The 22070-nt window shown below is 38.2% G+C and overlaps 3 protein-coding genes across 4 annotated transcripts in view; all 3 read right to left on the bottom strand.

The window, feature by feature from the left end:
* Nucleotides 1-7641, bottom strand: part of LOC146485904 (uncharacterized) — a 10271-nt gene extending 2630 nt beyond the window's left edge. Inside the window, exons 1-2 of the mRNA XM_085102900.1 lie at nt 7213-7641; nt 6384-6748 (exon numbers count right to left, since the gene is read on the bottom strand). Coding sequence (XP_084959026.1) covers nt 6384-6731 — 348 coding nt within the window. The 5' untranslated portion in view covers nt 6732-6748; nt 7213-7641. The remainder of the gene's footprint in view (nt 1-6383; nt 6749-7212) is intronic.
* LOC146485901 (DNA-binding protein D-ETS-3-like) overlaps nt 1-22070 on the bottom strand; it is a 61718-nt gene that overhangs the window by 27724 nt on the left and 11924 nt on the right. The window lies entirely within an intron of this gene.
* On the bottom strand, nt 11296-20744 carry LOC146485903 (uncharacterized). 2 transcript variants are annotated; one of them, XM_085102903.1, is made up of 3 exons: nt 20636-20744; nt 19813-20177; nt 11296-14067 (listed from the first exon to the last, which is right to left on the bottom strand). In XM_085102903.1, the coding sequence occupies exons 2-3, from the start codon at nt 20158-20160 to the stop codon at nt 13618-13620; spliced, it is 798 nt and encodes a 265-aa protein (XP_084959029.1). In that variant the 5' UTR covers nt 20161-20177; nt 20636-20744; the 3' UTR covers nt 11296-13617. The 2 variants fall into 2 exon arrangements, with proteins under 2 accessions (XP_084959029.1, XP_084959030.1); XM_085102904.1 differs by lacking the exon at nt 20636-20744 and having other exon boundaries at nt 19813-20605.

The raw sequence follows: 22070 nt of genomic DNA, 5'->3' as shown, positions 1-22070 counted from the left end.
ATTCTCCTTACACGTCAGGCGCAATGTCATTGGTTCAAAATTTGACAGAAAACCAATGAAAAACGTTTTGTATCGTTCACGACGAGAATCATTTGAAGCGAAAAGTTCTCGAAAAAGCTAAACAACAAGCTAAGGATTCTCTTCAAAAGTTCAAATACTTCACTTATTTGTGGATTAAGGGAGATTCAAGTTTATTTCAACCGAATTTATAGTGCACGAATTGAACATGCCATGAGAATCACCGCGGTGTTGGAGGATGTTGATCGGTGTGATTCTACAACTGCGGATGACATTTCTCTTGGTTGTCGAGAAGAAACGGACTGGAATTGTTGCGAAGACATTTGCTTCATCTGTGTTGTCTGAATGGATCCTGTTAGAGCAGATGACAGAACATTACTGCACTTTCTGAGCTGAGTTGACGATGGCCGGGAATTGTAATGTTGGAGACTGGTCGGGTTTGTGTGGCCCGAAATGTGGCAAATGTGCCGATCTGCCAAGCCCGCTTCTGACCACAAGGTTATCGCTGTTGCTCGAACACAATGATCTGTGTAGACGGTGGACAGCACTGCCTTTTCGCTGATCTTTTTCATCATAGTGCCCAGAGTGTTAACATCGAGCGGGCGATTTTCGTACCAGACGGTTTGCACGGCGCCGTTTGCTTCAGTCCAGTCGCGTCAAGGGAGCTGAAAGAGAGCTTCGCACTGTGGATTCAAATTGGACAGATACAACCTCAGAGTTCGAAGACCATCGGTTAGTGTTTACAATATCATTGAGAAACTCGAAGCCGTAGTCAAACGAGGGAAATTGCTCGGCCATAATGGCGGTCTGTCGCTGAATTTCTCAGATTTTCACAGGCAAAAAATTTGACGTGTGCTCCGTGCATATGTACATTACAATGCACGCACCATACGTATGCTTCGTGCATTGTGGAGTTATAAAGAACTCAGTTTGACCAATCACAGTGCTTGCTTGACCCTGGCTATTTCATAAAGCATAGTAAACAGCACCACAGGAAAGTACTGCTTAGTAGCTTTCATTTGAATGGTTACCCTTCAGAATTTCATCCACAGATTCAAAGCTAGAACCACCTTGTATAACATAATAAACAGCACTATAGGAAAGTAATGTTCAGCAACTTTCATTTCAATGGTCACGTTTTGGGATTTCATTCACAGACCAATAGTTAGAACCACAGGAAAATACTGCTCAGCAGCTTTCAATTACCCTTCAGGATTCCATTCACACACTCAAGGCTAGTACCTTCTTGTAAACCATAATAAACAGCACCACAGGAAAGTACTGCTCACTGAGTAGCTGCCAATTGCACTTTGGGATTTTGACCATTCACAGATACAAGAGTTATGTCCACCTTTTACAGCATAATAAACAGCACCACAGGAAAGTACTGCTCAGTAGCTTTCAATTGCACTTGGAAAATGTCATTCGCAGATATAAAAGTCAGGTCCACCTGTTACAGCAGAATAAACAGCACCACAGACAAGTACTGCCAAGTAGCTTTCAATTACACATTAGGATTCCATTCACAGCCTCAAAAGTCAGGTCGCCTTGTTCAGCACTCAATAGCTTTCATATCAAGGTTGCCTTGCCACACATAACATCCGTCTCTTCTATTCCATTGCCATAAAGCGACTCAAAAAGCTACAATTCATAAATTGTGAGGAAACCAGAAGAAACTCTTAATTCATTGTAGTTTCTCTGGAAAAGACTGGCATTGAAACTGTTTTAAACAACGTAAAGTTAAATCAAAAAGTTAAAGCCCTAATCTGAGTTAATTTAAAATTCCAAGGTTGTGATTTTTCTCCTTCTTTGTTTAACGAAACGATTTTTGAGTTTGATTTATTTAGTAAAGCATTCGAATTTGTAATAAAACTAATATTATTATTACTAACACCATTTTATCGTCAACCTTTTTTCTTGTGGTTTGACTTGTTTTCAGAGAGTTTGTCTGTTAATCCTTCTACGTTTGTTTGGGTGCCCGACCTGAACATTTAAACTGATATATTTTCTGTTAAATAATGCCTGGCATTTTTAACTCTAAGGTTATTTTAGGTACCCAGTTTTAGTTTTACATTGTAAATGCTTTTTGTAGACTATGGAGTAAATAACGTTTGTTGTTGTTGTTGTTCTTGTTGTTGTGGCTAGAACTGCTACGAAATGCGACAGTTTTCCACCTTATGTTTCACCGATGACCCTTTTTATAACGGGGTATATAATGTAATTAATTAATTTTCCTCGTTTGTATAAGTCATTGGTTTCATCTGCTCTAGAGTATACTATTCCACTGTGGCCCTCAACATCTTTAAACAAACATTGGTGGCGTAAAACGAATCCAAAAAAAAGGCCTCCAAGTCAACGCGCTATTGACATAAGCAAAGAATACGACGAAATTTATGAAATGCCTGATTGGACTACACTTGAGAATGGTAGCTGTCATCTCCCAGACATAAGTAATCAATGACCAATGACACTAATGAGTATGATTTCAGCTGATGGGTCATTGATTATTGCTGGTGATCAATGAGTAATGGTTTAGAAACTTTTTAACAAACATACAACACAGTCGCCCGGGCACAATCCTTGCTTTGTTGTTACTTTACGTAAACGACATACAAAACGTTGCTACTTCTACTGCCAAACTGTTTGCTGATGATACAAAGATTTCTCGTGAACTTAATCATGCCAACGATACATCAGCGCTTAAGTCGGACCTAGATTCTCTCAAAAACTGGGCAAGGAGCTTGCATGTTAAATTTAACCCTCAGAAATGCAAAGAAACGAGAATAACGCACAGACAGGACAAAAGTAAGCATCCTTATAACCTGTCAATTACAGAATTAAAATCTGTTAACTCGTATAAAGAAAACAACCTCATTGAAGGCTGACACTACGGCAAACGCCACTTTATTTTGGCCAATATTTCAAATAAAACAACTAGTCTTCTTCAGGGTCAGCAGACAAACTGTTGGGCTTACTGAAGCGTAAATTTGGCAGTAAGAACAAAGAAATCTTCTCTATGCTTTAGAAGCCATTGGTAAGACCTATCTCAGAATATGTATGACCAGTATAGTCACCCTACTTAGTCAAAGATAAATTAGCTATCGAAAAAGTACAACGAAGAGAACCGAGAATTGCTCTTGGTCAGAAACAACGCGAGATACCTTACGAAGAACTTAACGACGTAAATTGCTAAATTGGAACCGACACACTTCAACATCGATGAGAGTACCTGTCCTTAATAGAATGTTACAAGATAGTGCTTCGACTAAATCGCTTGAACTTCAATGACTACTTCGAGTATTTTAAAAGCAAAAACACTAAACCATCCATATAAGATCCAAACGAAATCAGCAAAAGTTAACTCCCTGAAGTACTCCTTCTTTGTTACAATCATCAAATATTGGGACAATTTACCAAACCAGCTGTTTGCACATGATATCAAGATCAATAGATTTAAACAAAGTTTAAAACAGTAGATGAACATTCACTGATCAGTTTCTTTTCTCTTTTTAAACTGCTCCTTCAGTCCACATAAACGAGCATAATCAATGTACTACAGTTCATATCTACATTTTACATTCTACATAAATATTATTCATATGATCGTTTTGGAACTACAGTCGAACCTCCAGTAAGCGACCACTCATCGTGTCAAGGATATGTGGTCACTTACGGGGGGTGGTCGCTTACCAGAGGACAGACCACAGGGGGTCTAAATTTCGCGTAATTTACATATGGTAACAGCAGAGACCTAACCCTTTTACCAGTGCTTATCGAAACCCATACATAATAACTTTTCTTAGCTACAAGTAAATTACGACTGGTCCAAAATTACTCTAGGCAAAAAATTTTAGGGTCTATGGTGATTATTGTTTGTATCTCACTAATTACTTAATACAGCGATTGAAACAATTATTGTGAAAGAAACTTGACTCTTATTACCCCAGGTGGCGCTGTCTAAATTTTTCAGGGAACGGAACATAAGCATAAGAAAGATGAAAGATTAGAGAGATTTTTCCTACAAGGGATTCAATCTCATTAAAGTTTATTTCAGTGTGAAGTATAGTGCATATGTATTTTATCAATTGTTTCAATGGTTAGCCTCCTACGCAGTCGCTTTAGGGGACTCGTATAATAAGGAGGAGGTAATACGAGTCCCCTAAAAACGACTGCGTGAGAGGCTATTCAATGCAAAGCTATATCGGGAAACATTTCCGGCTCCGACTGTGAGATTTACGGCGACCGCGCGCTGTAATGATGTGAACAATATGTAACAGCGACACATTTTTCAATTTCCGACCGTGAGAGATACAGCAGATAGTGTGTTAAGTGGTCGCCTACGGGAGGTTAGAAACAATTGAAAATTTTAAACAATCATCTATAAAAGTAGTCGCTTACGAGAGGTGGTCGCCTACAAGAGGTTCCATCTATAGTAATTTGCCTTGAAAACTTTGGTATTTTGGAAAAGTGGTCGCTAATGAGAAGTGGTCGCTTACGAGAGGTGGTCGTAAAGGGAGGTTCGACTGTAAACTATATATTTTGATAGTTTTTGATTGTTTCCATAGGGCTAACCTCTCGGTCCTCCTCTTCAAATAGATTACGTAAAATGTTTATTCTATATGTATTTGAATAGAGTATTACTAGTAATCGACCATTAATCAAAGACAAAACATTTTGTGGTCTACTGATCACTTATTTCATGTCATCGCTCACTCGATCTCATTGATTGGTCTTGATGCTAATGATTACTCATTGATTACCTATTGATTACTCATTGGGAAATCATTTCATATTATCCAGCAGAACTATTATGAATTTCTTGGCCTTATCTCTGAATGTTTTCAAGAAATAACGTTCCGCTGAGTGAACATGACACGTTACAGTTATCATTATCTGATACTTTTAATTAAAAGTTTCAGTGGTCAAACAAAACATTCAAAACAGCTGAACAATAGCTGATACATGAGGCCAGTGTTTCAAAAGAGAGCTTTGACGACAGTTCAATTTCCGCCGGTGGAAGGACAATATTCTTTGATCTCCAGAGATTGGCCCTTGAACTAGCATTTAAAGAATCAACGTACCCAAGGGGTACTATCAGAGTTTTCAAATATACGGTAAGCAAATTTCTAGTGCAGACCCAGCTCTAAATGGGTTGTATTTCATGATTGTTATAAAAGACCAAGTTCCCATCGTATGCTATTATCTAATCGCAACTCCTGAAGAAATAAAAACTGGGGTTAAAATGAAGCGGACAACAGAAATCCGATAATTAGTACACCCCAGTGTGGTGGTCTACCTCTATATCTCTGATTTCATCTGTCTTTCATATTCATACATGGGTTGAGTGGGTGCGTGAGATCAATAGATGGACTGATGGAAGCTACCAGTGGAGCCTTTACAACCTGACGTCCCATCTCTCCCCGGCACGGAAACCAGAATTCTAAACCGCCTTGAGACTATGATATATGAAATATGTAAAGACATTAACATTACCAAAATACATTACCAAACAATTTGAAAAGATTTAATTATTTTCTGCTGGCGACTGACAGGGTTTGTAACCTCTGAAGACCTTAAGGCGTTCTGCTTAAATAAATGTGCCGTAAATGTATATCTTATAAAGTACGTACGCCATGTAAATAATTCATGACTACACAAATGTCGCCATTAAACGATGATTAACAAGCCTTTTTAGACAAATGTGCCGTTGAAGTTGCCAACAGATAACATCTGTTGAATGTTAACTCTGTTAGAGCGTGAAATTAAATTGTCCCTCCTGCTTCAGTAAAAGCTATTGAGCCAGTCCGCGTGTTTTTAACAAATCTCGTGTCATTAGCCTGGAGTAAGTAGTTCGTCCTCTCTTGCCTGGAGGCTGAATTTTACTTTGCTTTCTTTGCGTTGCTACTTTTGGATGAAATATTCAGTTCTGAAAACTTTCATTTTTATTTAAGAAACGCATTCACGATGTCTGTCATTTCTAGATCTACTGCGAAAAACAAGCTAAACAACTGATTTGCCTTACAAGTGCTTCTGTGAATCATATCTCAAATCGATTTGCCCAGTCAAATGAAAGCTCTAATTTGAGCGACACTTCCCTTGGTTGTCAATTATTGTGCCTTTCAACACGATTTTAGCTCTTGAGTCCTTGATGAAAATGCTATAGTTTGGTCAACGCTATTTTGTATCAGTACTTCCTGAGGTAGCCAGTCTTTAGTATGCAGTGCAAAGTACCACTTCTTGCTTTCAAGCCTCATCGAAATATCCTCTGATTCAATTATACAAATTATTATTAAGGAACACCTTCCCTGTACATAAGTATGTTTTGCAGATATAAGAAGGTAAAGAGTATTCATTTCATAGCTCACCTTTCTAATGATTCCCTGTTGATAGTACAACCTCAACGCTCTACTTAGTTTGCTGTAATTCATGTCTTCTTTCTCTTTGAACTTTCCCCATCTTTTAGCCACCTCGTGGTGGTCAATAAGCTTGAACTCTCCACTCTCTTTCTTTCTCCAACATATGATAGATCTGCAGCTTTCATCGGCTAGAAGCTCTAGCAGAAACTCCCAAAGATGGAGCATGTTCTTGTACCGGTGTTCTCGTCTCTGCATGGGCGTCCGTGTAATCTGCGAAGAATGTCTAACTATGCAACATTCAAGACCATTACATTCGGTTTGGCCTTGTGCTGTGCTTGAAGGATTGATCTCTGCCATGTCTTTTTGTGGTCGCCCTAAACAAAGAGTAAACAGAAGTTCAAGACAGTGGCTTACTGATTGACTGCGCTTTAGAATAATAATTAGATACCTGAAGTCACTGGCCGTGCATAGAGCATGTGGGCACCCGAACTGGACCTACAGTAGCTTAGAAAGTGATGATTTGTTTACTGGTTAAAATGACTGAATGCTGATTGGTTGAGATAATGAGAATCATTTCGATATTATTATTTACTTACTTCTGATTGGCAGAACGGGGCTAATACTCGCTCGAGATTGGCCGAGGGAGACATGGCTATATTTAGTTTTTACAAGTGTGTGCACAACGAATGACTGCTTCTTTGTTGCTTTTAACCAGCGTTGCTTTGTAAAAAAACAAACAAACACGTAATCATTCGTGGTGCTAGCTTGGAAACTGAACTGGTGAATTTCAGTGTATTCTACAAAACAGCAGGCGAGCCTGTGTTTTAACAGCTAATACCTTGGATCGAATAGATGCCTGGCGAGGTGGCGTGCTCGAAAATAAATGTGACTCATGGCGGACAAGCTCTTTCACTTTGTAACAGCTTCGTGCAACCTAAAGAACAGAGAACAGAATTCGCTGGAAGGAATGTTCAGAATACCATTAATGGAAGAAGGGTGTAGTATATACAGATAGAATTCAGTGATAAACAGGGAGAAAATACTCTGCAAAGTCACTTTGGACTCACCGTTTACTGTTGTGATCGATGTGTAATTTTCAAGCGGCAGGCGTCCCAGCACAGGTGAATAAAATGCTAATTTGATTAATGACCAGTTATGTTTGTTTTGTACATGAATTACACTCTTATTTTTTTCTGACGATCAGTAGAACAGTGAGCCAGTCTTTTCTTGTTCTTAACATGCCGAGAAATAGCTAGTTGAATTGTTAATTTGCTGGGCACATTTTCAACAAGTGAATCTTTAACTCCAATGGATGACTGCGCCTTGAAGATTTTAATAAAATTTTGCCTTTTATCGATGTTACAAATGCGTAAACTTAGAATTAAAAGGGTTGGGTTATCTTTACTTGCATTTTCGGAAATTTCACAAATTTTCTCCCCGCTTTACTAATAGAGAACATCTTTAGCCTGGGTAAATCCGTAGACTAGAATCGTAGGACCACAGTGATCGAATATAATGAAGAATCCAAAAATCAGAAGAATGGTATTATAGGACACTCGCTATTAAACAATGTATTTTGTTATTTAAAATCGTAGAGAGAAAGATTGCAGATTCCGCAATCGTTAGAGATCCTCGGTCGCAAATAAAAATCGAGGCTTCGTTCTAACCTGAAAGCCGTATTACGAGTGTTTTTGCTCGGTCGGTGTATTCTTCTAGTACCTCTGGTGTGCATATTAACGTTTTGGAAGGTTTCGAAGTCCTTCCAATACAATGGGCACCGATATCATACTAAACCAACCCGATATGCAGTGCACAAAATTGTCAGTAATATTTCCCGCTCAGAAGTGTCTTTACTAATGGATCGGATTGTCCACTCCTACAACTTGAGAAATTTATCAATTGATATGCATATTCCTAGACCTAAATTAGAGATTGCAAAATGTAGTTATCACTGCTGAAGATCTGTCCTTCGGCAGATGCACGAGTTTACGGTAACTTAAGTAATGCTGATGATGATTATTATGGTGTTTTTTCGTGATCATGTTTGTGCTGTCCTATACTACATAATATTTCCCCTTCATATCTTAGAAGTATCTTTACTAATGGATCGAATTGTCCACTCCTGTAACTTGAGAAATATTCAGCAACTGATATGCATATTCCCAGACATCATTCGGAGATTGCAAAATGTAGTCGTCACTGCAGAGGATCTGTCCTTGGGCAGAGGCAACAGTTCACGGTAACTTAAGTAATGCTGATAATTATGAGGATTTGATGATGATGATGATGATGATATTAATGTTGTTTTTTCGTGATCACGTTTGTGCTGTACTGTTGGCTGTGTAATAATGTCACAGTCTTATGCAGCAATTACAGTAGTATGTAAAAATTAAATTGTCTCCTGCATTATAGCCATTAGTATCAAACGTCAGTTTCATCCAATACTAAAAAAATGATCTAAGAAAGTGATCAGCCTGGTGATTCTGACAATAAGGTGGAAGGTAGAAGGCTCACAAATTGCTGAATCGAAAAATGAAATTAAATTGTTTGAGTTCCCGCAAGAACTTCATTCAAAGCCAGAGAAGATTTAACTTCACAAAACTCGGTTTTGTATTTGTTTTTCCTGCTGTATGTTACTCAGAAATAAAGGAACAGCGAGCTTTGGAAACTCTCTTTAGCTGTACATATATCTAAATCATTTTCAATAAAATGAATCTGTGATTATGTCGGAAAGACAAAAGCGTTACAAAGACAACTGTCGTGCAACTCTGCGTAAATCAACTGGAACAAATTGTGTATGACATCTCGGTTTAGCAACCAACTGCTCCAGTACTAACCAAGCAAATGTAAGTCAACTTGACCTATTTCTACTCCCCTTTCATTTTAAAAGATGGGACAAAGTCTTATTGACAATAAATGAAAAATATATGAAAAAGCTGATCTTGAAAGATCTTTCGTCTTTTCCTGGCTGAAACGTTAACACCGGTTAATGGGGGCACAAAGCCCATCCTGAGGGCATGAGAGCCAATGATAACACAGTTTGCTTGCAAACATGGAGAAAAAGCGACTGTTTGAATTCAGACCTAGAGATCTACTCTTGAGTGGATTAAACTCTGTGGGAGTCGATGAGTGTCTTTGAGACCGCGGGAGGTCAAATGAGCAAAGTGTTTAAACTTTGTTTTCTTTCTTTAAAAAAAATTCCGCAAACAGATTAAATCTTTCTGCCGCAGAGTGCTTAAGAGCTAAAGAAAATGCATACAGGTTGGCGGCAAGCCAAATGATCAGAAATAAGGTTGAACCTCACTTCAACATTTTACACAGTTTAGCAAGTTCTTACAAAGACACAAAGAAATTCAAATGTACACATGCAAGAAAAAAAAATCAGCAAAGCTGATAAATTACGTTCTACATAAAGTCATTAACTACCGAAAAGTTGTCTACGGCAAAGGGCGGACGTCAACCATGTCGTTTGACGTGGGCACGACGTCCCCACGTAACGTCAAACGTGATCTCCTTCAATTTGTGGCTTCCTTGTGATAACGAAAGATATTTTAAACCTAATGGCTTGCATTCCTTTACGCGAGGTAGGTTTATTGTGCCATATTAAAAGGCTTGTTAGGCAGGGTAGGAAGTTCTAACTTTATTCAGTGTCCACCACAGTTGACAAGATCACGTAAACTTGTTTCCGCTTGCGTCATAACTGATCTATAGCTAAGGGTACGTTCGATTGACCCTATTCCAGAATAACAATACGTACAATAATGACAAGAAATCCCTCAGAAGAGGTTTCTGGAGTTACTGGACGAGATGACTCTTAAATTATCGTGCGTAAGCGAAAGTTTCCAAAAATGTCTTCCAGAAGTGCAGTATAAAACGTAAAATGCATTTCTGTAAAACTTCATAGAGCTGCCAGCGTAACCTATGAGTCAAAGCCCGCTCTCGGTCTCATAGGCAGCTAGTTGTTAAAGGCAGGCAGATACTTACGAGAAATATCGCCTGCAGCACCGCAAGCTGTCATTTGGATTATCATGCTGTGCTTGATCTCCACTAAGCGTTGCGAGACGTAAGGAGGACACGTCCATCAGTATTTTGTAACCGTGTCAATAGCAGAGTTACCAAAATGACTGAAAAGCTACAGGTGATTTGCACAGTTTGCAACGCTTTACATGATTGGTCGAGAGGACAAAACAACAAACAGAACAATACTCCCAACCCTAAAAAACGGTAGAGCTGTAGCTTATCAGGATCCACTGAAAGTAGAGCTTTTGAAAGGTGCAGGTGTGCGAATTTTATTGAACATGGTGTGCATTGCGTTGTGACATTCCTGTAGCGTTTTGCGTCTTCCCGGCCGCTCTGCGCACCTGTTTTCCCGCTCTTTTGGCAAAATTCGATGGCGCCTGAAGAGACAACGCTAACCCTCTGACTCGTACCCGCTAAAGTTTAAGTGCGTTTAACACGACCACTGAAGGGCAAATTAACAAAAAATTAACGAGACTTTCCTGTAAGAAAATTAATTCATTTTTGGCTACCTTTTGGAACAAAAACAGCTTACGGGAGTTTAGCTTGTTATGTAACACACGACATTCTGACGTGTTTTTGACAGGCTGAAAACCAACGCGATACGTTGATCACACTTCCGGTCGGTATTTGACGGCTTTGAAGCGGAACGACTGAAAACATAGTGAACACGGACAATTTTACTTCAGGCTCTCACCAAGCTGTGAACAATTTCCAGCATAATCTCTAAAGGCAGAGCAAGTGGGATGTGCAAGACGTATATTTCTTTTACGCGAAGATGTACTAGCGGTTCCTCCGATAAATTTCAGGAAGCTGAAAATTGTTGATGTGGCAGGGTTAATTCGAAATTAACGTTTGTCGACGTATAATATAAACTCAGATATATCACGTTTCAAGAATTTAGTTCTGTTGAAAGGCGACCAAACCGAAGTTACCATTGGGGCCGGAGACAAAAGAAAGCGATAGAGAAATAGATGGAGAACAGGACAAAGCGCTCAGTGACTGAACGGTCATTAACGAAGAGGGAGTATGTTGCTTTGTCTTCAAAATTAAGAAATATACAGTAAAGTATATATTTATCTATTTATATTGACGACCATGAGGTCAGTCATCAGTTTAATTACTGTCAAATGTTATCCTCGATAAATAACTATCAGTCTTCCCTTACCTTACAAGATATCGTCCATATCTAGACTGGAATCGATTGAAAATTCACTGAATGTTCCCAGTGAAAAGCGATAAAGTTGAAGCCATCGACGAATTCTGAACTAAACCCTGGATTGTTATTTAAATTTAAGGTCCAGAGGAGGGTTTTATGGGGTTCAAATATAAGACTGAAGTGATTCAGCGAGCAAAAGAATGATTCTGATTCGGGTTTTATGAACTCTTCGAATTTTCTTATATATTTTGGAGTGCGGAGATCGAGCGCTCACGAGTGGATCGCTTGTGGACCCTTTCGTACGAAGTGAAACATCAGAAACATTTCCCAAGGTATCTTGCCTAAAACTTTGGCAGAAACGTTTACAAAATTAAATCGCATAAAATATTTCTATGCAACTTTGCCAATAGATAAAATCCTAACGAGTGACCATTCACATGAAAGCTACTGAGTATTACTTTTCTGATTTGTTTATTATGCTGTTCAATGTGAGTCAAACTTTTAAACAAAAATATATGATACTTTATAATGCAGATTTATGGAACACAAACCAAAAAAAAAAAAAAAAACCAAATGAAGATGAAATGGCGACGAAGCCCAAAAGAAACCACGAGACTTGTGGAAAATTAGGTATCCTCGCAAAATTCACGATTGAATGTCGAACCACAAGTATGTGGGTCATCAAGAAAAAAAAAAAAAACAAAGCTGATTGCAACTGTCAAAGGTTAGAAACTATTAAGAGCCAATGTTTTAACTTTTAAACCAGTTAAGCCCTTACATTTCTCTAGTTAATATCAATGCTTATTCCACCCCTGAGGTAAAGAGAATTATGGATATGGTCACCCAAGGTGAACTTTCGTGTTATTTTAATAACTTCTCCCCAGTACATTTATAACAAAAGTATGGGGACAAGAGAGGACAATTTGTTCTTTGATATTAGGCGTAAAAGTTTTAAGGAGCAAGGGATGAAGAGCTACTAACAAATTGATAGAAGGCAAAAATTTGGCTTGTGTTACGTAAAAACAATATAAATTATTACATAAGCTTTGCATCTGACATTTAGAGTCTATAGATAAAATCCTAAAGTGAGACCATTCAAATGAAAACCTACTTAGCAGTTCTTTCCTGTTGTGCTGTTTAGTATGTTAAAAACTTACTTCTAACTTTTGAGTCTAGGCATAAAATCCAAGTGTGACTATTTAAGATGAAAGCTATTGAACAATACTTTCCTGTAATGCTGTTTATTATGTTGTGCAAGGTGAAAATCCTAAAGTGTGACCATTCAAATAAGAGCTACTAGTGAGTGCTTTCCTTTGGTGCTGTTTATTATGCTGTACAAGGTGGTTCTGACTTTTGAGTCTGTGGATAAAATCCTAAAGTGTGACCATTCCAATATAAGCCACTGAGCAGTATTTTCCTTTGGTGCTGCTTACTATGTTGAAAACTTACTTCTAACTTTTGCGTCTTGGCATAAAATCCCAGAGTGACTATTGAAGATGAAAGCTACTGAACAATACTTTCCTGTAGTGCTGTTTATTATGTTGCAAAAAGTGGTTCTAACTTTTGAGTCTGTGGGTGACACCCTCAAGTTTGACCATTCAAATAAACGCTTATGAGCATTACTTTCCTTTGGTGTTGTTCACTATGTTGAAAACTCACTTCTAACTTTAATGTCTAAAGGTAAAATCCTAGTGCGACTTTTCAAGGTGAAAACTACTGAGCCGATAATTTCCTGTAGTGCTGTTTATTATGTTGTACAAGGTGGTTCTAACTTTTGAGTCTGTCAATGAAATCCTAAAGTGTGACCATTCAAATGAGAGGTACTGAGCAGTACTTTCCATTGGTGCTTTTTATTATGCTGTACAAGGTGGTTCTAACTTTTGAGTCTGTGGTTGAAATTCTAAAGTGTGACCATTCAAATGAAAGCTACTGAGCAGTACTTTCTTGTGGTGCTGTTTATTATGCTGTACAAGGTCAGTAACGTTTGAGTCTTTTGATGAAATCCTAAGATGTGACCATTTAAGGTGAAAGCTACTTAGAACAGTGCTTTTTCCTGCTTTTCCTATGTTACTGTTTATGATGATGTGTAAGGTGGTTGTAGCTTCTGAACCTGTGGATTAAAGGGTTTGTTTTGTTCGCATGGTCAGGCTCAGATAGCCGTGAACCAAACAGTTCTGAATGCAACACAACTGGGCAAAAAATTCTACTTTTGGAATAGCAAAATGAAGACCCACATGTGCAGAGCACTGGTTCTGGGCACCAACAAACTTGAGAAGGCATAGGAGCAACTGGCCAGGAGAAACTTTTCCCGAGGGGGGTCCTCGTGGGGAAAACCGCTGAAGTTGCAGTTGAAAATCCAGGTAATATCGGAGGTGGTAAAGGTTTGGCTTTTTGTGATTCTGGGTAATGAAGGCCTGTGTTTTTTCTTTTATGTTCTTGATAAGCTGATCTAGTGACACCTGGTTCGTACTTATATGGAAGCTTGTAAAACTTGTACACCAGCATCTGGCCTTTAACCTGTGTAAATAAAATGAGGGCCAGAAAATATGACATTATCTTTACAATTATTATCTATTATAACTATTATTAAAGTAATTTTAAATCTCTATTCCAGTAACTAAGGGCCATGGAATGAGCAGTGAACCATTAAAAACGAACCTTATTTTATTTTAGCAAATCAGTGAAATAGTACAGCTGAGCACAGTAAAGTATTGTCAATTTGTATTAATTATAACAAGGGTAACAACTTAGAATTTGCTCTGGCATCTCTGGCAAAGAGTGTATTACAAATAACCACTTTCTACGTAATCATAAAAACAGCACCACAGAGATATAAATATAATGCTCAGTACTTTTTGTCTCAACAATAGCACAGTAAATTGTATCACATGAAAGTACTGCTCGGTAACTTTCATTTGAATGGTCGCACTTCAGGATTTAATCATCCAGGTCAGAGACTCAAAAGTTAGATCCACCTTGTACAGCATAATAAACTGCACTACAGGCTAGGAAAGTACTGCTTAATAGCTTTCATTTGAATGGTTACCCTTTAGAATTACATCCAAAGATTCAAAGCTAGAACCACCTTCTATAACGTAATAGACAGCTCTACAGGAAAGTAATAATGTTCAGCAACTTTCATTTGAATGGTCACATTTTGGGATTTCATTCACAGTCCCATAGTTAGAACCACCTCGTACAGCATAATAAACAGAAACAGAGGAAAGTACTGCTCAGAAGGTTTCAATTGCACTTCAGCATTCCATTCAACACTCAAGGCTAGAACCGCCCTGCGTGCAAACCATAATAAAGAGCACTACAGGAACGTATTGCTCTCTGAATAGCTGTCAATTGCACTTTAGGATTTTGACCATTTACAGACACAAAAGTCATGTCCTCCTTTTACAGCATAATAAACAGCACCACAGAAAAGTACTGCTCAGTAGCTTTCAATTACATATTAAGACTTCCTTCACAGACTCAAAAGTGAGGTCGACCTGGTTCAGCACTCAGGAGCTTTCATATCAAGGTTGTCTTGCCACACATAAGGTCCGTCTCTTCTATTCCATTGCTATAAAGCGACTCAAAAAGCTACAATTCATAAATTGTGAGGAGACCTGAAGAAACTCTTAATTCATTGTAGTTTCTCTGGAAAAGACTGGCATTGAAACTGTTTTAAACAAAGTAACGTTAAAGCAAAAAGTTAAAGCCCTAATCTAAGTTAATTTAAAATTCCAAGGTTGTGATTGTTCTCCTTCTCTGTTTACACAAAAAGGTTATTGAGTTTGATTAGTAAAGCGTTCGAATTTGTTATAAAATTAATATAACTATCGTTAACCTTTTTTTCCCTTGTGGTTTGACTTGTTTTCAGAGAGTTTGTCTGTTAATCCTTCTACGTTTGTTTGGGTGCCCGACCTGAACATATAAAACATATTTTCCGTTAAATGACTGCCTGGCATTTTTAACTCTAAGGTTATTTCAGGTAGGCAGTATCCCTATTATTTGTGTGTTACACTGTAAAAGCTTTTTGTAGACTCTGGGGTAAATAAAGTTTGTTGTTCTTTTTGTTGTTGTTGTTGTTGTTGTTGCTAGAACTGCTGCGCATCTTATGTTTCAGCGGTGGCCCTTATTGAAACAGGGTATATAATGTAATTCATTAATTTTCCTCCTTTGTATAAGTCATTGGTTTCATCTGTTCTATAGTATACTTTTCCACTGTGGCCCTCAACATCTTTAAACGAACATTGGTGCCCTCAAACGAAGCCAAAAGAAGGCCTCCAAGTCAGCCCGTTATTGACTTTCATAAGCTAAGAATACGACGAAATGTATGAAACGCCTGATTGGACTACACTTGAGATTGGTAGCTCTCATCTTCCAGACATAACTAATCAATGACCAATGACACTAATGAGTATGATTTCAGCTGATGGGTCATTGATTATTGCTGGTGATCAATGAGTAATGGTTTAGAAACTTTTGAACAAACATACAACACAGTCGTAATACGTGGAACGTACTCTGACGGGTCTCCAGGGCACAATCCCTGGAACTACTTTGTTATTACTTTACGTAAATAACATACCAAACGTTGTTACTTCTACTGCCAAATTGTTTGCTGATGATACAAAGATTTCTCGTGAACTTAATCATGCCAACGATACATCAGCGCTCAAGTCGGACCTTGATTCTCTCAAAAACTGGACAAGGAGCTTGCATGTTAAATTTAACCCTCAGAGTGCGAAGTAATGAGAATAACGCACAGACAAGAAAAAAAATAAGCATCCTTATTATCTGCCAAAAACAGGATTAAAATCTGTTAACTCATATAAAGAAACTAAACTCATTGAAGGGCTAGTACAACTAGTACAACTAGTCTTCTTCAGGGTCAGCAAACAAAATGTTAGGCCTACTAAAGTGTACATTTGGCAGTAAGAACAAAGAAATCTTTCCTATGCTTTAGAAGCCATTGGTAAGACCTATCTCAGAATATGTATGCCCAGTATAGTCACCCTACTTAGTCAAAGATAAATTAGCTATCAAAAAAGTACAACGAAGAGAATCGAGAATTGCTCTTGGTCAGAAACAACGCGAGATGCCTTACGAAGAACGACGTAAATTGCTAAATCGGAACCGACACACATGAACATCGATGAGAGTACCTGACCTAAACAGAATGTTACAAGATAGTGCTTGGACTAAATCGCTTGAACTTCAATGACTACTTCGAGTATTTTAAAAGCAAAAACACTAGAGCTAACCATCCATATAAGATCCAACCGAAATCAGCAAGAGTCAACTCCCTGAAGTACTCCTTCTTTGTTACAATCATCAAAGATTGGGACAATTTACCAAACCAGCTGTTTGCATATGATATCAAAATCAATAAATTTAAACAAAGTTTAAAAAAATAGATGAACATTCACTGATTCAGTTTCTTTTCTCTTTTTAAACTGCTCCTTCAGTCAACATAAACGAGCATAATCAATGCATCATAGTTTATATTTACATTTTACATTCTACATAAATATTATTCATATGATCGTTTTGGAACTACAGTCAAGGATATGTGGTCGCTTACGGGAGGTGGTCGCTTACCAGGGGACTGACCACAGGGGGTCTAAATTTCGCACAATTTACATATGGTAACTGCGGAGACCTAACCCTTTTGCCAGTGCTTATCGAAACCCATACATAATAACTTTTCTTAGCTACAAGTAAATTACGACTGGTCCAAAATTATTCTAGGCAAAAAATCTTAGGGTCTATGGTAATAATTATTGTTTGTATCTCAATCAAAGAAACTTGAGCCTTTTATTACTCTAGGTGGCGCTGTCTAAATTTTTCAGGGAAGGGAAAATAAGCAAAAACATAAGAAAGATAAAAGACTGGAGAGTTTTTTTCCTACAAGGGATTCAATCTCATTAAAGTTTATTTCAGTGTGAAGTATAGTGCATATGTATTTTATCAATTGTTTCAATGGTTAGCCCCCCAAGCAGTCGTTTTAGGGGACTCGTATAATAAGGAGGAGGTAATACGAGTCCCCTAAAAACGACTGTGTGGGAGGCTATTCAATACAAAGCTTTATCGGGAAACACTTCCGGCTCCGACCGTGAGATTTACGGCGACCGCGCGCTGTAATGATGTGAATATGTAACAGCGTCAGTGTTTCTTTTAAACCATTTTTGACACTTTTTGATAATTATTTTTATATCAATCCAATCCGAAAATCCGAGTGGTCGCCTATGGGAGCATAAAAAGCAATTGAAAATTTTAAACAATCATCTCTAAAAGTGGTCGCTTACGAGAGGTGGTCGCCCACGAGAGGTTCCATCTATAGTAATTTGCCTTGAAAACTTTGGTATTTTGGAAAAGTGGTCGCTTACGAGAGGTGGTCGTAAAGGGAGGTTCGCCTGTATACTATATATTTTGATAGTTTTTGATTGTTTCCATAGGGCTAACCTCACAGTCCTCCTTTTCAAATAGATTACGTAAAATGTTTATTGTATATTATTTGAATAGAGTATTACTAGTAATCGACGATTAATCAAAGACAAAACATTTTGTGGTCTACTGATTACTTAATTTATGTCATCGCTCACTCGATCTCATTGATTAGTCTTAATGGTAATGATTACTCATTGATTACCTATTGATTACTCACTGGGAAATTATTTCATATTATCCAGCAGAACTATTATGAATTTCTTGGCCTTGTCTCTGAATGTTTTCAAGAAATAACGTTCCGCTGAGTGAACATGACACAGTTATCATTATCTGATACTTTTAATTAAAAGTTTCAGTGGTCAAACAAAACATTCAAAACAGCTGAACAATAGCTGATACATGAGGCCAGTGTTTCAAAAGGGAGCTTTAACGACAGTTCAATTTCCGCCGGTGGAAGGACAATATTCTTTGATCTCCAGAGATTGGCCCTTGAACTTGCATTTAAAGAATCAACGTACTCAAGGGGTACTATCAGAGTTTTCAAATATCCGGTAAGTAAATTTCTAGTGCACACCCAGCTCTAAATGGGTTGTATTTCATGATTGTTATAAAGGACCAACTTGCCATCGTATTTATTATCTGCTCGCAACTCCTGAAGAAATAAAAGTTTGGGTTAAAATGAAGCGGACAACAGAAATCCGAAAGTTAGTACACCCCATGCAGTGTGGTGGTCTATCTCTATCTCTGATTTCATCTGTCTTTCATATTCATGCACGGGTTTGGGTGGGTGCGTGAGATCAATATACGGACTGATGGAAGTTACCAGTGAAGCCTTTACATGCTGACGTCCGATCTCACCCCGGCACAGAAACCAGAATTCTAAACCGCCTTGAGACTGTGATATATAAGGTATGATAAATACATTAACATTACCAAAATACATTACCAAACAATTTGAAAAGGTTTAATTATTTTCTGCTGGCGACTGTCAGGGTTTGTAACCTCTTAAGACCTTAAGGCGTTCTGCTTAAATAAATGTGCCGTAAATGTATATCTTATCAAGTACGTACGCTATGTAAATAATTCATGACTACACAAATGTCGCCATTAAACCATGATTAACAAGCCTTTCTAGGCAAATGCGCCATTGAAGTTGCCAACAGATAACATCTGTTGAATGTAAACTCTGTTAGAGCGTGAAATTAAATTGTCCCTCCTGCTTCTGTAAAACCTATTGAGTCAGTCCGCGTGTTTTTAACAAATCTCGTGTCATTAGCCTGGAGTAAGTGGTTCGTCCTCTCTTGCCTGAAGGCTTAATTTTACCTTGCTTTCTTCGCGTTGCTACCTTTGGATGAAATATTCAGTTATAAAAAATTTCACTTTTATTTAAGAAACGCGTTCACGATGTCTGTCATTCCGAGCTGCGAAAACAAGCTAGACAACTGATCGCCTTAAAAGTTTGAAGTGCTTCTGTGAATCAAAACTCAGACCGATTTGCCCAGTCAAATGAAAGCTCTAATTTGAGCGACACTTCCCTCTGTTGTCAATTATTGTGCCTTTCAACAAGATTTTAGCTCTTGAGTCCTTGGAGAAAATTCTATAGTCTGGTCAACACTATTTTGTATCAGAAATAATGAGCGGTACTTCCTGCGGTAGCCAGTCTTTAGTATGCAGTGCAAAGTACCATTTCTTGCTTTCAAGCCTCATCGAAATATCCTCCGATTCAATTATACAAATTATTATTAAAGAGAACCTTCCCTGTACAGAAGTATCTTTTGCCAATATAAGTGGGTAAAGAGTGTTCATTTCATAGCTCACCTTTCTAATGATTCCCTGTTGATAGTACAACCTCAACGCTCTACTTAGTTTGCTGTAATTCATGTCTTCTTTCTCTTTGAATTTTCCCCATCTTTTAGCCACCTCGTGGTGGTCGATAAGCTTAAACTCTCCACTCTCCTTCTTTCTCCAACATATGATAGATCTGCAGCTTTCATCGGCTAGAAGCTCTAGCAGAAACTCCCAAAGATGGAGCATGTTCTTGTACCGGTGTTCTCGTCTCTGCATGGGCGTCGGTGTAATCTGCGAAGAATGTCTAACTATGCAACATTCAAGACCATTACATTCGGTTTGGCCTTGTGCTGTGCTTGAAGGATTGATCTCTGCCATATCTTTTTGTGGTCGCCCTAAACAAAGAGTAAACAGAAGTTCAAGACAGTGGCTTACTGATTGACTGCGCTTTAGAATAATAATTAGATACCTGAAGTCACTGGCCGTGCATAGAGCATGTGGGCACCCAAACTGGACCTACAGTAGCTAAGAAAGTGATGATTTGTTTACTGGTTAAAATGACTGAATGCTGATTGGTTGAGATAATGAGAATCATTTCGATATTATTATTTACTTACTTCTGATTGGCAGAACGGGGCTAATACTCGCTCGAGATTGGCCGAGGGAGCCATGGCTATATTTAGTTTTTACAAGTGTGTGCACAACGAATGACTGCTTCTATGTTGCTTTTAACCAGCGTTGTTTTGTAAAAAAAAAAACGCAATCATTCGTGGTGCTAGCTTGGAAACTGAACTGGTGAATTTCAGTGTATTCTACAAAACAGCAGGCGAGCCTGTGTTTCAACAGCTGATACCTTGGATCGAATAGATGCCTGGCGAGGTGGCGTGCTCGAAAATAAATGTGACTCATGGCGGACAAGCTCTTTCACTTCGTAACAGCTTCGTGCAACCTAAAGAACAGAGAACAGAATTCGCTGGAAGGGATGTTCAGAATACATTAATGGGAGAAGGGTGTAGTATATACAGATAGAATTCCGTACTAAACAGGGAGAAAATACTCTGCAAAGTCACTTTGGACTCACCGTTTACTGTTGTGATCGATGTGTAATTTTCAAGCGGCGGGCGTCCCAGCACAGGTGAATAAAATGCTTATTTGATAAATGACCAGTTATGTTTGTTTTGTACATGAATTACACTCTTATTTTTGTCTTACGTACAGTAGAACAGTGAGCCAGCCTTTTCTTGTTCTTTACATGCCGGGAAATAGCTAGTTGAATTGTTAATTTGTTGGGCACATTTTCAACAAGTGAATCTTTTAACTCCAATAGATGACTGCGCCTGGAAGATTTTAAGAAAATTTTGCCTTTTATCGATGCTACAAATACGTAAACTTAGAATTAAAAGGGTTGGGTAATCTTTACTTGCATTTTCGAAAATTTCACAAATTTTCTCCCCGCTCAACTCGGAGAATTTGTTAAATCTACTTCGGTAAAATCGTATACTAGTCGATAAGAACTACAATCGTAGGATAAGATCGTAGAATTGAAATAATCGTATCGGGCACTTCTGACTAGGATATATATTTTGGCACAGCAAAGGGGAATCGAAAAATTGGAAAAACTCTTCTGACAATTTGTTGCGCATTTTAGCTAATAGAGACGTCTTTAGCCTGGGTAAATTTGTGGACCAGAATCGTAGGACCACAGTGATCAAATATAATGAAGAATCCAGAAATCAGAAGAATGGTATTATAGGACACTCGCTATTAGACAATGTATTTCGTTATTTAAAATCGTAGAGAGGAAGATTGGAGATTCCGCAATCGTTAGAGATCTTTGATCGCAAATAAAAGTCGAGGCTTCGTTCTAACCTGAAAGCCGTATTACGAGTGTTTTTGCTCGGTCGGTGTATTCTTCTAGTACCTCTGGCGTGCATATTAACGTTTTGGAAAGTTTCGAAGTCCTTTCAATATAATGGGCAAAGATATCATACTAAACCAACCCGATATGCAGTGCACAGTCAATAATTGCAATTGCAATTGCCAATAATACTTCCCCTTCATATCTTAGAAGTATCTTTACTAATGGATCGGATTGTCCACTCCTATAACTTGAGAAATTCAGCAACTGATATGCATATTCCCAGACCTAATTTGGATATTGCAAAATGTAGTCGACACTGCAGAGGATCTGTCCTTTGGCAGAAGCAACGGTTCACGGTAACTTAAGTAATGCTGATAATTATGAGGATTTGATGATGATAATAATGTTGTTTTTTCGTGATCACGTT

Source organism: Pavona decussata, unplaced genomic scaffold, assembly GCF_977016875.1.
Source record: "Pavona decussata unplaced genomic scaffold, jaPavDecu1.1 SCAFFOLD_24, whole genome shotgun sequence".
NCBI classification, from domain to species: Eukaryota; Metazoa; Cnidaria; class Anthozoa; order Scleractinia; family Agariciidae; genus Pavona; species Pavona decussata.
The sequence above is the reverse complement of the archived record's forward strand: the minus strand, read 5'-3'. Positions and strand labels throughout refer to the sequence as shown.

Bases quoted from the DNA above. Each gene is read 5' to 3' on its own strand.
- LOC146485903 (XM_085102903.1), bottom strand. From the start codon at position 20,160: ATGGCAGAGATCAATCCTTCAAGCACAGCACAAGGCCAAACCGAATGT. The intron at 14,068-19,812 runs GTGAGCTATGAA...TTATTTACACAG, and splicing joins AACAGGGAATCATTAGAAAG to GTTAAAGGCCAGATGCTGGT.